The following is a 17,661-nucleotide window of genomic DNA, read 5'->3' as shown; positions in this document are numbered from 1 at the left end:
TGTCAGAAATCCCTCCATCTTCTTCTGCTCGTCACACTGTTTGTTTGACTCTGTTTCTCCTCTGCTCCCTCAAACACACTGAAGAAACTGGCTCCTGTCAGTCCCCTAAAGAGAGAGAGACTCTCACAGCTGCCAATGACACTCACTGTTACCTTATTAGACACAACAGAGGAAATCATCAAACACAATCACTGACAAATCAGAGGAGGCTTTTCTGAATTTACACCATATATATCAAGAGAACATCTGCGCTGATGAACGGGACTCCTCCTCCACCATGAAAAGACACTTCACAGAGGATAGAATCATATATTTCATAAGTCAGGATGGAGATAAAGTCACACAACTTAAAGGAGATTGATAGAGAAACACTGCAGGTTATATTCAGCATCAAAGCCTGTCACTGCACACAGGAGATACAAGACTGGTGACTGATTTTTGTAAGTCTGATCACTTCAAACACTTGTAACTTAGTAGAAACCTTAGTAGGAGTAGACCTATTGTTTCATGAATTATTTGAACAAATGTAACATTTTAATCTTATTGTTTCTGGAAAAATTATGCATATTACTATACGTGGATTTTACTGCTTTGTTCTTTTATTCTAAAAATAAAATTTTATTACACCATATAGTATAAACTATATTGTTGCTAAGCTATTCAGATGTGTTTTTATTAAATAGATTAAATATTATCTACATAAATAGGTAAACTATTTTTAAACTTTTGAGAAAATATAACAGCAATGAATGTGCGTTTAATGCTGCAATTCTGTATTTGTCCAGCAGATGGCCGCAAAACACCTTCTATTGTAAAGGGTAAGGGTTAGCACATAAGGGAGAGTGAACGTACAGGATGTTGGACGGCAATAGGGTGACCACCCGTCCCGCGTAGCGCGTGCGCGCACAGCGTTTGAAGCCCAATTCATGCGTCCCGCAAATTGAGACCGTGTCACGCATAATCTATGCTTGCTCAAAAAAAAGTTGGTCGCTCTCCTCGAGCCCCAGGCAGCTAAACGAACATTACTTGACAGTTCACGCTATTGTTGGAACCATAGACATAATAAATACATAGACGCCCTATTGGCCGCTTTGGAACGTTGCTGCGATACGTCAAGGCGTCCGCCATTTTGTGGAGGGCAAGACTGCGCTGTAATCAAATGCAAGTAAACAGGTGAGCTGCGGTTTTTCTGTATAAAAACCAAAAAAAAATTACATTTATCAACCGATTTCAGTGGTTTGTATGTGGTGTACCAAAAAGTTCCATAGTTATTTAAAATCACGATAGTTAGACTTTATTTTTTAAATAAGGAATGGCCAAAGCTCAGGCTTGTCATGTATTTGGCTTTTCATTCTTGGATAACAATTGTGAACACCCCCATACTGAGATATAATTTAATTTTCACATTAAATTAAATAAAGTTTTCTTATTGTGGGAAAAGCATATTCTGTCATTGACCCGATTTTAGCAATAACAAAGATAACTGATGGATCCTTTATGGTAATACATATGATATGGTACAACTAGAGTGCAATGCAAATAGTAAATATAAGATAAAGTGAGAGGTAGGCTAATAGTAAATAGTTTAGTCAATAAAATAAACAAACAGTATACAGCAAATAAAATAGTAATGAAAAGTATAATTATATAATATCATAAGTACTAATATAATAATAATAATATATTGATAATAGCATATAGTTTATGTATAATACTATAATAATAGCAATAGAATATGACATATAAATTACAGAATATAGACAATAAAAAATAATAAGTTAAATAGTTACTATGAATATTAAAATAATTTAACAGCATAACTATAATAGATTGATAATCGCAAGTGGTATATTATTATAATAACAATAAATAATGTAAATTTATACATTTTAAAATATTATTACATAGGCTATATAAAATAAAATGACGCAACCCTGTCTCTTTTTGTTAAATTTCAGTTTTTAAAAGGTATAAGAAGCTATACAAGTCAAGAAATAAAGTAAACGATTCAGTCAAACATACAGCAGGCTACACCGTTAAAGTTAAATAGCCTAAATATATAAAGTTATGAAAATTTACTTTGCCCTCAGCCAAAACAATCTGCCAAGGAACAAATGATAGATTAATGAAACCAAAGATCGCCCGTTAGATAAACACAAGACGAATTATTCTCACTAGACTGACAGCGGCGAACGTCAGAACTCAGAAGCACAAGCCGAGGCAAGGCTGTTCTCGGCGGGGTTCACGAGCGCTGAGCGCCCGCGGTGATCGCTGGATCTCACAACTCCGAAACCGTCAGATAACATTTTTAAAAAGGCGCTATCTTTATAAATAAACCACAGATTTGAGCTTTAAACAACTACATTGTCGACTGAAAAACTCTTAAAACTACATTTCGTGACACAATAACAGTAGTATTTTTAAATTTCGCGGCCTTTCTCCTCTGAAAATAAAAATAGTAAATGAAATGCAACCAGAAACAAATTTTCAGTTTTGCTTGTGAAAGGTAATTCCCTGAGACCTGTTTTCAATTGTGTGGCGATTTGTAAAGCCCCAAGCAGCACAAGAAATAGGCATTTTTCTCAATTCTCGTTATGAGAGGTATGGGAAAGTTGCCCTCCGCAGTATGGCGGCGCCGTTGACGTACGATCCAGCGGCCAATAGGGCGTCTATGTATTTATTATGTCTATGGTTGGAACACCCACCCCTCAGTTGAACTGCTGACTAGGTTGTTGTCAACTTTTTCGTTGTTGTCATGACAGCGCACGCACGCGCATACCAGACACACTGGGAAGGAAGGAACTTTTAGATGCGCGCTTTCCAATTCGAAAAATTCGAGAAAGAGACTGAGTCTGAGAGGCACCGTCATCATCAATTAAAAAGAGAAGGTGTGGGTACAAGAAAGACTGGGAAAATGAATATTATTGGCTGAAAGGTGTTGAGGGGGATACCGAGAGGGCTTTTTGTGACCTTTGCAAAACGTCCTTCTCAATCGGACATGGAGGGGAATACGATGTCAATCGTATTTTTTTTTAAATACTTTTTTTTTTACTGTTCCTGTGGTGTTGAGCAACTACAATTCCTGTTAATCCTATAATTTTATATTATAATTTATTTAAAGTGAATAAATTGTAATGAAAAACAAATAAAATTAAATAGTAAATCTTAAGTGGAAGTACATCTGTCAATTCATTGAATGTTCAAAATATTATGAATCTTTATTTAGAAAGAAAATACACATTGGTTGGCCTATTCATGAGCATACATCAGCAATTACTCATGTTTAGGGGAATGGGGCATTATTACCATGTAAGGTGGTATGTGCTAGAAATGGGTAAACCACTATCAGTGAGTCTGCCCGTGGGGTGGGGGCACCGCCGCGCCAGGCAGTGTCCCACATTGTCCCTCAGAAACATACCCCTTGTCCCCCCTTGGGCTTATTAGCAGGTGGTCACCCTAGACGGCAATCAATATATTTTCTTCACTTATAGCAACATTTATTAGTAACTTGTTTCATGTAGTACAGCTCATTTCACTGCACATTGATTTTACACTTTATCTGCTGTTGTAATAGCCTATAGCCTAAGCACAGTGACAGTATGTAGGCCTAATCAGAAAATGTCTTTACACATTGTAGGCTCTTTAGCAGGATCTTAATATAAGGTTTTATACTGACAATTTTTGAAATTTGCCATATTATCTTTTTGTTTGTTTGTTTTGTTTGTTTTGGGGCCTTTTCATGTGAGTTTAGTATGTAGGCCTACATGATGCTTTATTCTAGAAGAAAATGGAAACGTTTAGTAGGCTAGGCTACTACATCACAAAAATGTTTTATTAAGTTTCCTTTTATAAATTTGTTTTAAGACGAAAAAATAGGCTATAGATGCTGGGTGTTCGAGACATCTCATGCTTAGGCAACATAGCCTACAAGAAAGAACAATTAACTAACAAAAATTAGTAGGCCCTAGTAGATCCAAAACCCCAATGTGTTTTTAATCGTTTAATGTTTTTTGTAAGTACATGGCGTCCGTCACTCTTGCTGAATACACTGGAAAAAAAAACAGCTTGACGCGACGCAACAAAAACATCGTCGAATGTAAACAAACATGACAACATGAACACACACAGCTAGAGTAAAACACAAGCCGTGTGCTACACAGCACGAGAGAAAGGCAAACACGAAACAAGGCAAAACAGGAGTGTCATGTCTCAGTCACAAAACCAAGAAATAGACTAGACAGAAGTGACAGAACCCTGACATAAAGTTCCTCCTCTTCAGTGTCCGCGAGTTCTTCACCTGGGAGAGTAAAACACTTTTTCAGGTAAGAGCTGTAATTCTGTATTTACGAATTTCTCTCTAACTTAAGTTAGCTATAATTATAGTTTGAGGCTTCATGAAATCAGTATTTCATCATGTATTTAGTTTCAAATTACACAGAGCCCTAACATTTACCTTTTTTAACACTGATGAGGTTAATAGCAGGATGCGTCAACCTTTATGTCTGTCAATCATGTAAAAGTTCATTTCAATTGGTTCTTTATTCAAATAAAAAATATAAACTAATTGATTCCCCCTCATTCAACCCTTAGCAACTTCAACTTGTGATCAAACTGGAAATTTCACCACAGAAACCTCTTCCTGTTCCCCCTTGTCTGACATTGTGGTGGTATGACAGTTCTGCTCACCAATAACATCAGCAGTGATGAAGACTAATCTGCATTTCTCAAAGTCTTAACATTCCTAAAGACGAAAAGGATTGCTGATGTGTTGCACTCTCTCTGTTTCTTTCAGCTGGGACCCACAGCAGGCATTCAGTACAAGACAATAAATGAAGTTTCCTGAATTAATCAGCATAATTCCCTGTATTGGATCTAGCTTTGGATTGTACATGATCCTGAGCTGTTGAAAGACGGTCAAGGTAAGCAGCGCTGGAATCATGTCAGAGATCGGACACGTTAGAGACACACGGGTCACCAGCAGTGGCTCAGACCAGGACAGGGACGGACTGGGGCTAAAAAACAGCCCTGGACTTTCTCCCAAATAGGCCCATCATACGGCCATTCGCCTAGCCGTGTTCGACAGACACTAGCCAGGATGTCCTGATACTATATGCCACAATACTGTAGCCTATCAGACAAGGTATTCACAGCAAGTAACATCTCAAAACCAATGGTGATTATTGGGGTTGTGTTTATTAATGAAGCCTCAGCCTTCAAATAAAAACAAAAAATGTACAATGCCATAAAATACAAATAATGAAATGTCACTGGCTACAGAAACCCCAAATTACACAAACTTGTAATTATAAAACATATAGTTACTATATACCAGGGGTCTCCAACCTTTTTGTGTGCGAGGGCTACCTCAAGGGATAAAATAATCTAGAAGGAATTTTTATTTGTTATACTCCAATATTTATTATACATAACATGGTGAAGCTATTTTACTTTTCACCATCATATGGGAAATAATAAAATATCTTGATATTCTGGTTCAGACTTACAAGCGTTTAAAAAAAAAAAAAAAAATTCCTGAAAAATGATGAAAATATTTATTGATTTTTTTTGTTGATTTTCTATAAACCTATTGTATGTGTTATCAAAAACAGTAGCCCAAACATTTAGTATAAATATAAATGAAAAAATAAATAAAAATAAAAATAAACTGCCATAACTTCTAAACAAAACATTACTGCATTAGGCCTACATTTAATACATGACTATATTAATATAACAGCATTTTTAATATGAATACAGGCACATTTCTGCCAAAAAAGTTTGTTTTACTAAAGTTAATTCATATGTTTTGGTGTGAAATGTCTTCTAGCTGGTTATTTCTCGGGAACAATGTTTCGCCTGTTTTTTTTTTTTTTTTTTTTTTTTTTTTTTTTTTTGCGTCAATATGTTGAGAATATCAGCGCTGTTTCATCTGGCTTTTTACAAGCTTAAATCACATAGTCATTTGTGGGTTTAGAGATAGAGAATTCTGCGCTGAATTTAAATGCTTCTCAGTGGATCGCGCAGCTCTGTGTAATAGCCTAATGTTCGCGTGATCGAGATCAGCCCGCACAGCTGTTTTGGCCGCGATCGCTGTTTTTTGGGCCGAGCTAATAATGCGCTGCTCAGATCAAACAAGTTTTGTTCCGCTTTTTGAGCGTTTGCCATTTGATGTTTCTCATACGCAACGCAAATGACAGCGAATAATCAAAGAGAGTTGGGTAATTTTGTAGAGGCAAAAGTTCAAATTGAAACGTTTAGATGAAAAGGTCGCAAAATTATACCATTTATTCGAAGTCTGGAACCCCGATGGCAAGTTGGGGCTATTTATAGAATGTGTTTAGCGGGCAACTCACAGGCACCACGTTGGAGACCACTGCTATTCAAATATAATGTAAGCAAATTTAAGTGCAGCCTTATAAAACTATCTTTCTGTCAGTGGCTATAGGCCGACTCTTCTTCCTTGTTGTTTTTTACACGTAGCATATAAGTGATCATATTAGTGCCCCTGCTGTTGGCTGTTCATATTGCTTTATTAGACTTTTTTTTTTTTTTTTGTGCCGACGGCCCTCGGTTGGACGGCCGTTCTGGACTTTTCCAGAACGCACAGATTGTCAGTCCGTCCCTGGACCAGGATGAGAAGCAGCCGAAACCGCAGCCAAGGAAAAGTGTGAAGAAGAACGCAGGATGGGGACACATTGCTATGTTGGACAAAATAGAGGACTTCTTTCAGATCTGTGACAGCGAGGGAAAAGGCTTCATCACACGCACTGATATGAGGGTAAAGTAGGGGTCCTTAACTTTACAGGTCCTTCACCACTTGATATTTATTCTTTCAAGAGTATTACTTTATTTTTAAATCTGCCATGGTTTTAGAATAATACAGCTCTGTATTCAAATTATGTTTTTGTATTTTCTTTTTAGCTTTGTATGGCCATCAAAGTTTTTTACATTTTTTTTTTATTAAAATGCTTAGGGTGTATATGTTGCTGTTACAGTTCAGGCAAAGAAAGAGGATTAGAGAACCTAAATTGTAGCAGTCTTTTATTTACAAAAATGAAAACAAAGATAATCCAAAACACTGGAATTGTAGGAATAGATAAACGTAACAGTTTCTGCTTTTACTCAAAGACAACACAGGAAAAATGAACTGAAACAATCTGAGATCTTAAATACACAGGCTAAATGAGGAACCAAACAAGACACAGGTGAACATAATCAATTAACCAATGAGTAACCATAGTAACAAAGGACAAGCAAACAGGAAACACAGGAAGGAAACACAACATAAGAGTCCACAAACAGAACATTTTTTAGGACTATTTAAATTATTTGTTATTTATAATGTTCTATTAGTACAGAATAGGCAAATCAGAATATCTAGATGGCAGAAAATAATGTTAATGATGTAATTTTTCCATCTGTTTCTTGAGTATTTAATCATATACCATCATTCTCTCTATCTTAGAGGCTACACAAAGAATTGCCACTCACTGCTGAGGAACTCGAGAACGTTTTTGACTCACTAGACCTTGACAAAAATGGATACCTGACCATGGGAGAGTTTTCCTCTGGATTCAGTGAGTTTATGATCATCTCCTTCCAGTCAAGAGGATCTATTTAAAAATATTTTGTTATTTGGTACATATTTATAGCACAGCAAATTACACTTTTACAAGGTATATCTGTAACTGTTCCCCAGCCACAGGTAAGAAAATCTGACCAAAAGAGCAAAGCACTTACTAAACAATACCATGAAAATATCGTGTATTTTAGATATACTTACCATGGTACATAAATAGCCTATGGTACAATCATTCAGACTATGTATAGGCTATAGTTACTATTAGCTATTGTCATTACTGGTACTGCAGTAGACTACTTTTTAACTTTATTTATTTATTTATTTATTTATTATCCATCAGTTAAATATTCTGCAGAGGGCCTTTAAACATTTTTTAATGACCTGATTTTAAATTACCATAATTTCTATTATATTATACACAACCGGCAATACCATCTCTTTTGTCATTATTGGAACAAAAAAAAAAAATCTTTACCTGTACAGGATTACCATGTATTGGCTTCGGCACCAGGGAACCGTAATCGGATAATCGGGTGTGTGTGTGTGTGTGTGTGTGTGTGTAATTGTTTATTTAGATTTTGACAGAACCATTAAGTTGCTGTATTGCATAATTCATCCACATAATGGCTGTAATACATAAGCATTTTTTATAGTTTTTCTGAATTGCTAAAACACATTTCTTGAAACCATCACTCACTTTCTCAAAACCTTAAACACAAAACCAAGTTTTCAAACCACATTCACAGAACCTCTGACTCTTCTGACAAAATCAAACAATTGCCTCAAAACCATTTTATCTGTTCTCAAACTCAAACAATGCTCTCAGATCATACACACAGCGAGTCAAAATCATAAACACTACAGATCATTCATTACACACTACATCAAAAAATGGAGAACACATATTATATTGTAACAAAGTAAACAAATTTAGCAATTACGTAAAAGAGTATAGTAATGACAACTTACTGGAGGCCTTACTGTAGGCCTATCCAATGTCTGTATATTCACCACTTGCATACTGTGAAAATACAGTGACCCAACTGCAAAAGCCAAAAAGGTTACAGTAAGAAACTCTAAATGAAAAGCATGTTACAGTAAATACACTCTGAAGAGTTGTGCAACTGCAGAATCAAGGTCAGCGAGAGAGATTTTATTCTGCTTCAGCATCATGTCTTCATGTTGGTCCGGCCGGAGGAGTTTCTCCACATCTCAGACAATGTCATCTCTGCAGGAAAAGGGAAAAACCCTAAAGCAGATCCAGTCTTGACAACATTCTCCACACCATGCTCTTCCTCGTCCTCATCCTCTTCCTGCTTGTTCACCTCCTCTTACTCGTCCTCATCCTTCTCTCGCTCTTATATTGTTTCCATCCATTGTTGGTATCAACATTCAGTGCAACATTTTGAGTAAATTTTGGGACTCTGAACTGACTTGTATTATGTACAGTTGGTTTGGTCACATCATTAGAAATAAGTGTGAACAATTTTGAGTCGTGTGTAAACGATGACAACTGTGTTGCAGTTGTGTTTAACTTTCGCCTACCTGTGTTTAGCATTTTGAAACGTAAGTGCATCACAGTGCAAAATGTGTTTTAGTGAGTGAGAATGTGTTTAGAGTTTTGAAAAAAGAGTGCATGAGATTTGCAAACTGTGTTTTAACTACCTGAACTTGTTTAATGTTTTACAGAAAGAGTGATTTATTCCACAAATTGGTTTAGACTATTGAGAATTTGGTTCAAAGAATGGGGTTTAGTGTTTTAGCAATTCAGAAAAACTGTAATATATATATGTTTTATTTTTATTGATATAAAACAATAGGCCAAAATCCAATACAACTAAAATGTCAAAAGCAGTAAGCAAAGTTTCATACAGAACATTTTCAAATATCATCAAATCTGAGATTTCACACAGAAATATCACTCTTGACTCTTGAATGTTCAAATGTCTTGAACCGAGGCAGTGGGTGTGGCCATTCAGTCATACGGCCCCTCCCCCTTTGATTGACTCCTCCCCCACATCGTCATAATCTGTTATTAAAAACAAAATCTTAAATTATTTAACATTATTGTTAAATGAAAAAGTTAAATGTCAGTCTATAAACATGGAAAAATATAATAAAAATAAAGTGTTAGAATAAACTGAGAACAGAAGTGTTACAATAACTTACCTAACAGGTTTATCTTCAGTGACACTCATCACATCATCATACTCCTCCTGAACTCCCTCTGATCAACATTAATGACATAAAAATGTCACACTAGTTCATAAAACACTTTCTCATTTAATGTATAATTTTCCCTTTCTTTGATTACACAGAAATCGTGTAATACTCATGCAAACTTATATGTAAAGGGTGATATGTAGTGCAACTCACCTTGAGCGCTCTGTCTAATAATGATGACATCATCATAATTCTCTGGTGCATCCACTACACATGAAAATAGAAGCCAAAATATATAACTTTAAGACTTTCAGTAACAAGCTTGATTATAGGAATATTGTGTAAAATATTGTTAAAATAGTAAAAACACCTTTTTTAATAGAGTTGATGACATCATCATAGCTCTCTTCTACAAAGTAAACAATATTACATTTAAAACACACTTTTCTTCAAAATACTTTAATATTGTTATTTAAAACTATATAGAATAACAGAACGACACCTGACTCACGATCTGGTTTCAGTCCATCAGTGATGACATCATCATAGTATCCCGGTGTGATTTCCTTCATCTCTTCTGCATCAACACAGAATATGTTTGGATACAAAAGCCAAAATATGTCCTTTTTGCTGGTCATGAGACCATTAAGTTATTAATCATCTGGTAATAAATCATGTGATCAATTTAAAAGGTCACTGACCTTTCAGGCCACTGTTGTTGGTGACATCATCATAATATACAGTCTTGAAATCTTTTGCTAAAAAGGAGAACAGATTGTTAATATATAAATAAACACCAGTGTTTTTGAACTGCTCCTTATTACCCACTAAAAATATATACAGGAAGTACACACACACACACACACACACACACACACACACACACACACACATAAACATGCACCTGCAGCTCTGTGGTTGAACATCAAGTGTCTGACAGACTCTCTTAATAATCATATTAAATAAGATTCACGGCTCATGTCTCACCTCTCTGAGTGAAGTGATTGTGTCTGTGATGAATCTCCTCATAAACGGCCTCAGTCGTCGTCCTGTGCCTCCTCTTAGAGAGAGCTGTGAGTGTAGACAGACAAACCTGCTGTCAGTTCACAACACATGACTGATCACACACTGAATAACACACAATATGACAGTCTCTGGATCTCTCCTACCTCTCCTCATCACTCTGTTCTGCTGAATCAGTATAAGCAGTGGCACTAAGAGCAGTAAGAGCAAAACTCCCAGTACAACCACAAGCACAGAGAGAGACACTGGAGGAGTTTGTGGAGGAGTGACTGATGTTGAGCGCACTGTCTGAGAAACTGGAGGAGAAGCTGATGTTGTGGCAGGAGTAGTGGACACTGACAAATCTGTCAAATCTGTCAAAACAGACACAGACAGATTAAAAATCATGCAAATACACAATTAGTAGCACTAAAATGATGTGAAAATTACTAATATTGGTCAGTATTTTGCTGACTTGCACAGGTGAGTCCAGCATGCTCTTTGTGGGAGCAGTCAGTGTGGTTCTTCAGGGAGAGAGGACAGTCCCACAGGTGAATCTCATTCCCTCTGCACTCGACTCTGTTCAGCCACACAACACCTTCACCAGCACCAAAGACTGAATTCCCATCAGCCCTCAGTGCTGCTCCACAACCCAGCTGCCTGCAGACCACCTGAGCATCGCTGATGTCCCACAGATCAGCACAGACTGAACCCCACACAGCGTTATGATACACCTCCAGCCTCCCAGAGCACCGGCCCAAACCTCCACTCAGTCTGAGAGGAACATGATCTAAATCACACACAGCAATATCACTGACCAGCTTCAGGACACCATTTACAGCAAAACACACTGAAACTGAACTAAGACGGCTTTAAATGTATGATTAGTCGATTACATTTATGAATTTGATTATGATTTTTAAATGCAAATAAATTATTTTTAAATGCAAATCTTAATGGAAAACAGTCTTAAATTAAAAATCTTACTTGAACACCGTCTCTGGTGAGGAGATGGAGAGGTAGAACATGTCAGACGACTGAGAGGAGACTCACTAGTTTCCTCCTCTGAGATTAAATATTAAGAGAACTGAACATTAGGACACAAAAATCATAACTTCTCTCAGTGAAACATATCAATGTGAAAACATAATTTAAGCCTCATAAATCATTTTAGGCTCTGTCCATCAAATTAGTTTAGTGTTTCAGAAACAGTTTATTCATCACATTATATACAAACATTGTGTTTAAAGAAACATAACTACTGAAACCATCTTACATTATTTAAACATAATCTCACTTGAGCAGGTGATTTTGGCCACTTCATCTCTATTACAGTAGTTCTGTCCCCAGGGTGAAGATGGACACTGCCACAGATTTGAATCATGTGGTCGACATTTCACTTCATCCAGCCAGTTACGAGCTGATTCCAGTCTTGGTGTAGAATCAGACACAACACCAGATCTTCCACAGTTCAGCTCTTGACAGATCAGACTCGCTGTGTCTCTGTCCATCTGGTTCCAGCACACATTACCCCAGGATCCATTGTAGAAAACCTCCACATTCCCTTCACAGCCCTCAGTTAACCTGATCTCTTTAAACTCTAGATGGAAAAGGTTTTGTATTAAAACAATTGGAGTTTAAGTTGTGCTAAACCTAAAATTTCACCAAAATAATTGGTTAATACAAGGCTAATGCACACTGCTAGCACACTGTTAGCATCTGAAAAAGATACTTAATTATATTTCTATAATATATTATGAATCTTATGTACTACTTGATTCTGCTTGGTCAATAAAAAAATATTTAAAAAGTAGAGGCATCCATGGCAGCGCTGTCTATCAGACCATCATACAGTAAGATGGTCTTTGTTGTAAAACATGATCCATCCGCTCCTGATGATCCTGGTGTTTATTTTGCAAAAATTACCACCTGTACTAATTCCTTTAAACATTTGAAATTATATAATTAAAAATCAATCACATTACTTTACTGTTCACCTGAGCACACGACTCCTACATCCTCCTTGTGTTGACAGTCATGTTTCCCCCAGCCTGGAGAAGAGCAGTTCCACAGGGACGTCTCATTCCCCTCACACTCCACCTCATCCAGCCATATGGGTCCAGAACCAGGACCAAACCAGGCTGGTACCTGCTGGTTACTGAGGGCCACTCCACACTGCAGCTGTCTGCACACCACATGGGCATCTTTAATATCCCAGGAGTCATCACACACTGTCCCCCATGAGCCGCTGTGAAAAACCTCCAGCCTCCCTGCACAGTCTCCCCCAGAACCCACCAGCCTGATGGACCCGCGACCTGATATTCAGAGAGAGAAAAACACATTATTGATCACTAACAACTGAAGAATCTGCCCAGATGTTGTTGTTCTCACCAAGGCAGGTGATTGACAGCTGTTGTGTGGAGCTGCAGTTGAGAGTTTGTGGAGAGCTGCAGTTCCCCAGATGAGCTTCACTCCCAGAGCACTGGAAGCCCGAAACACACTCATGACTGTGTTCAGGACTGGATGAAGAGGAGCTGGAGAAGTTCAGCACAGAGCCACAGCCCAGCTGTCTGCAGACCACAGAGGATTCAGTGAGACTCCAGGAGTCCAGCAGAACTCTCCTCCAGACCTGATGGATGGAAACTTCCAGCTCCCCCTCACACTGTCTCTCTCCAGACAACCGCACCAGACCGTCATGAACAGCCAGAGAGGAATCTGAGGAGAAGATCTGATGTTTAATTGAAATATTGCAAGTTTGAAAATATGGTTTACATTTATAATACATTTTACATAATAATAAATTAATTCAGAAAAAAAATATTTTGCGATTTTGTTGTTAAATTACACATGGTGAGATTAAATACTATTTTTATACTTTTTTTAATCTTTCAGCAGCACACTATCAGTGAATCCTCCAGTAATTTGGACTCACCAGAGCAGACGACTCCAACATCTCGTCTATGAGAACATTCAGCTCGACTCCATGAAGAGACGGAACATTCTGAGAGTTTTGTTTCATTCCCGTCACAATCAAACACATCAGCCCAGATTTCACCACTTCCCTCTCCAAACCAGTCTGATCCCAAAACAGACACAGCAATCCCACAATTCAGCTGTCTACAGACGACACTGGCAGCTCTCATATCCCAGCATGCATCACACACTGTGCCCCATTTACTGAAGTACTGACGTTCAACTCGACCAGAACAGACGTCAGAACCATTGACCAGTCTGAGGTCAGTGTAACCTGGACAAAGAACAGAGAGTTTAGTTAAACAGTACAAAACATGCAAAAGAAATGGTTTAAAAAAGTTGTTTGAAAAGCTCCATTACCAGAACATAACAGTCCAATGTCATTCTCATGGGTACAGTTGTATTCGAGAGAAGATGATGTTGGACAAAAAGAAATATAAGACTCATTTCCTCTGCACTGAATCTCTTGTGTCCACATCTGAGCGTCTCCTTTGCCAAAAGCATCTTCTCCCAGCACCTGTACAGGAGCCCCACAGTCCAGCTCTCTACACACAACCTCTGCATCCTGCTGGTCAAAGGCAGCGTCACACACTGACATCCATGACCAATCATGAGGCACTTCTACTCTGCCAGAGCAGAGAGATCCCCCAACCAGCCTGACTCCTTGAATAAAAAAAGGGACAATTTTAATAATATTTGCTTTGCTTCTTGACCTATTACTTTATAAAACTAAACAATTTATTCTGACCAGTTTTTTTTTTTTTTTTTTATTAATTCACACAAGCTTCTTGCATTTACTTCTTGCATTTCACGAGTTTGCACTTACAAATAATTATCTAGAGTAAAAGAGTATGCGTATTTGACGACTGGTGTGCTGTCCGGGGGAGAGCTCTGAATGTGGCCCGAACCCAGAGTACACCCGCTTTCTTCATTTAATGAATAACAGGGGAGAAAGGATCACCTGCAGGGTGTTAAAATGCATGTAGTCTACGAAATGCTCAACCTTTGAACAATATATGTGTTTCGTTCGCAAAAGGGATTGTCTGGGACAAAAAAAAAAAAAAGTATGTTGCACACAAATTGCTTCATGTACATTCCATCTAGTAATTCAGCACGTCACATAATAGATTACTTCACCACACACAGACAACCAAACAACCACCTGATGTAACATTGAATGTGGTGAGAAAATGTGTATTTATCCTGGAATTCTGTGGGGAAAAATGTTAGTAATTATGAAATAAGCGTAGATGAGCTAAGCTTACCAGAGCAAATGACTCCAGCATCTTCATTATGTTTAGCATATTCTATTCCCCATCCATTAAATCCACAGTTCATCAGTGTAGACTCTGATCCAGTACACAGTAAATCAGAAATCCAGATGTCTCCTGATCCTTCTCCAAAGTGAGCACCCTTTGGTGCACTTAAAGCCTCTCCACATCCCAGCTCTCTACACACCACTGCAGCTTCAGCCATATCCCAACCATCATCATGCACTGTTCCCCACTGACCATCATGAAGAACCTCCACTCTACCAGCACAGGAACTCTTACCTACTAATCGCACTGTTTCTGAAGGTAAAAAAGGCAGAGAAAGATAGAGAAAAAAGAAAAACAATTGTACAATATTACTCAATGATTTTATTCCATACTTGTATAGCTCATATGTCGTTCACCTACCAGCACATACAACGCTTACATCGTTGTCATAGGAACAATTGTGTGAAGGTAACATTGGACAGAGAGCAAACTGATACTCATCTCCTCTGCACTGAATCTCTTGTGTCCACATCTGAGCGTCTCCTTTGCCAAAAGCATCTTTTCCCAGCACCTGTACAGGAGCCCCACAGTCCAGCTCTCTACACACAACCTCTGCATCCTGCTGGTCAAAGGCAGCATCACACACTGTGTACCAGGTGTTTCCATGAGGCAACTCTAGTCTTCCAGAACAGCGAGAACCTCCAACCAGCCTGATACCTGAAATGATTATGATAACAAGCCATTTAAAATATCAAGATATTAAAAAAAAAAAACTTAAAATATTAAAGTAAATAAAAGGTCAGGTATATTTTTAAGTATACTTTATCTAGAATACTAATATCAATGTACTATTATAAAATTGTAAGTGTACTATTTCAATACTGCTTGGGACTAAATTGCAATTTTAAGTATTTTTCTGAGAAGTACATTAAAAGTAGACAGGAAGTATACTTTATTATTTTTAGTACTAATAGCACACTTGAATATATTACTTTTTCGTAAGGGAGACCATGGAGTGTTGTATCTTTTTGCTTAAAAATTAAAAGCTGTTTTAAAATCTTCTACTTATTGTAAACTATTTAGAGTAATGTCAAGAACAAAGAGTGCTGTTGTTTCAGAGTAACATCTGTGTCAGTACTGGTCCTTCATTTGGCACCCTTGGTGGTTGACTATTAGGGTGTAACAATATATTGTGTCACAATCTATCGCAATACAAAAACAACATTTATCATCCATAGCGACAATGTATTATATATACAGAAACAGTAGTTCACCCAAAATCAAAGTTTAGATTTATTTAATGTAGTATCAAATATGATTAACCCAGTAGTTCACACATTTGATCTAGCATGTTTATTAATTATTATTAATCAATTAAAAAATAAATACATTATTTAATAAAATAAAATATTTAATATTTACAATATTTAAATTGCAGTCAGGAACAGAGATATGCTATGAAGAATATAAATATTTCTAAGATTTTACTGGTGTCACCGTTGCTATTGAATAGGGGAGAAGGGCCAAGTAAGCCTATTCAAGTTAATTCATTATGTTATACCGAATTTAGCATCTTGCATTACTTTTTGTTAAATTTAGTCCATTTTTTGCATTGTTTAAAGTGTTAGATTTAGTATTTTGTTTAAAGTATTAGATTCAGTATTCAGTATTGTGTATCAAGCTGAATCGTCACATCAGTGTATTGTTACACCGCTATTGACTGTCACCGAGGTTGTCCAGCCCTGGATTTGGTGAGCTGTAATACTAATAGAACATCAGTTTTAATATTTTACATGAATTTATTTTTCAATTTCTGGTTTATTTTTAACATAAAGGTGAAAGTGTTTAACATTAAAATTTTGTACATGAAATTAAACAAGAGAGTTTGCTGATTCAGGTCATGCACGCACTCTCATTAAACATGCATTAACCTGATCAATACATAAAACAAAATTTTGACTTTGAAATTTGTTACTGTCATATAGATTTATTATATTTGTACACAGTCTTGCAGCTTCTACTGTCACATCAAGATAGTGGTCATGTACAGTATGATTGATATAACATTGAGCCGATAGATCAGTTCTAATCGGTTAAACTGTGTTATGACACTTGTTGGTTTCCACTATTTATGAACTTTGAACATTCATTTTAAAATCTAGTAAATTTTTTTAATAGAATAAATACTGTACATCTAATACATTTGATATTGAAATCTAGACAGAAAACCAACCTACCTGAACAGATTACTCCAACATCTTCACTATGCTCACAGTCATGTTCATCCATTTTTGATTTTGAGCAATTGAATATTGAGGACTCTGATCCACTACATCTCACATCATCCATCCAGATTTGTCCTGATCCTGGTCCAAAGTGAGCAGCACGCATTGTATTTGAAGTATCGCCACATCCCAGCTCTCTACACACCACTGCAGTGTTTGTCAAACCCCAATAATCATCACACACTGTTCCCCACTCTCCTCTATAATAAAGCTCCACTCTACCGGCACAGGAATTATTACCATTCACCAGCCTCACATTTCCTGCAGACAAGATACAGAATGATTTACTGTATATACTGTATATATTGCACAGTGAGAAGACAAACAACAGACTTTAAGTCAACAAAACAGGTGAACAGAGAAACCATGAAATAAGTAAATTAACATTTAGATTCAT

General features: G+C 37.0%; 1 protein-coding gene and 1 long non-coding RNA gene across 2 annotated transcripts in view; both read right to left on the bottom strand.

The window, feature by feature from the left end:
- The window catches only part of LOC307157719 (scavenger receptor cysteine-rich type 1 protein M130-like), a gene marked incomplete at its 5' end in the record, with an annotated part of 31,593 nt that extends 14,325 nt beyond the window's left edge, over positions 1-17,268 (bottom strand). The window contains 12 exons of the mRNA XM_079869644.1: positions 10,733-10,816; positions 10,915-11,121; positions 11,223-11,537; positions 11,735-11,812; positions 12,045-12,347; positions 12,745-13,062; positions 13,100-13,462; positions 13,680-13,994; positions 14,081-14,383; positions 14,986-15,291; positions 15,400-15,696; positions 17,217-17,268. Coding sequence (XP_079725770.1) covers positions 10,733-10,816; positions 10,915-11,121; positions 11,223-11,537; positions 11,735-11,812; positions 12,045-12,347; positions 12,745-13,062; positions 13,100-13,462; positions 13,680-13,994; positions 14,081-14,383; positions 14,986-15,291; positions 15,400-15,696; positions 17,217-17,268 — 2,941 coding nt within the window. The remainder of the gene's footprint in view (positions 1-10,732; positions 10,817-10,914; positions 11,122-11,222; positions 11,538-11,734; positions 11,813-12,044; positions 12,348-12,744; positions 13,063-13,099; positions 13,463-13,679; positions 13,995-14,080; positions 14,384-14,985; positions 15,292-15,399; positions 15,697-17,216) is intronic.
- Positions 9,762-10,505, bottom strand: LOC307157514. The gene is made up of 4 exons (XR_013821016.1): positions 10,447-10,505; positions 10,257-10,322; positions 9,959-10,012; positions 9,762-9,809 (listed from the first exon to the last, which is right to left on the bottom strand). It is a non-coding gene; the product is annotated as an uncharacterized lncRNA (long non-coding RNA).
- Positions 17,269-17,661: the final 393 nt, after the last annotated feature.

The sequence above is a fragment of the Squalius cephalus genome (assembly GCF_949319135.1).
Source record: "Squalius cephalus genome assembly, chromosome: 4".
Taxonomy (NCBI): Eukaryota; Metazoa; Chordata; class Actinopteri; order Cypriniformes; family Leuciscidae; genus Squalius; species Squalius cephalus.
The sequence above is the reverse complement of the archived record's forward strand: the minus strand, read 5'-3'. Positions and strand labels throughout refer to the sequence as shown.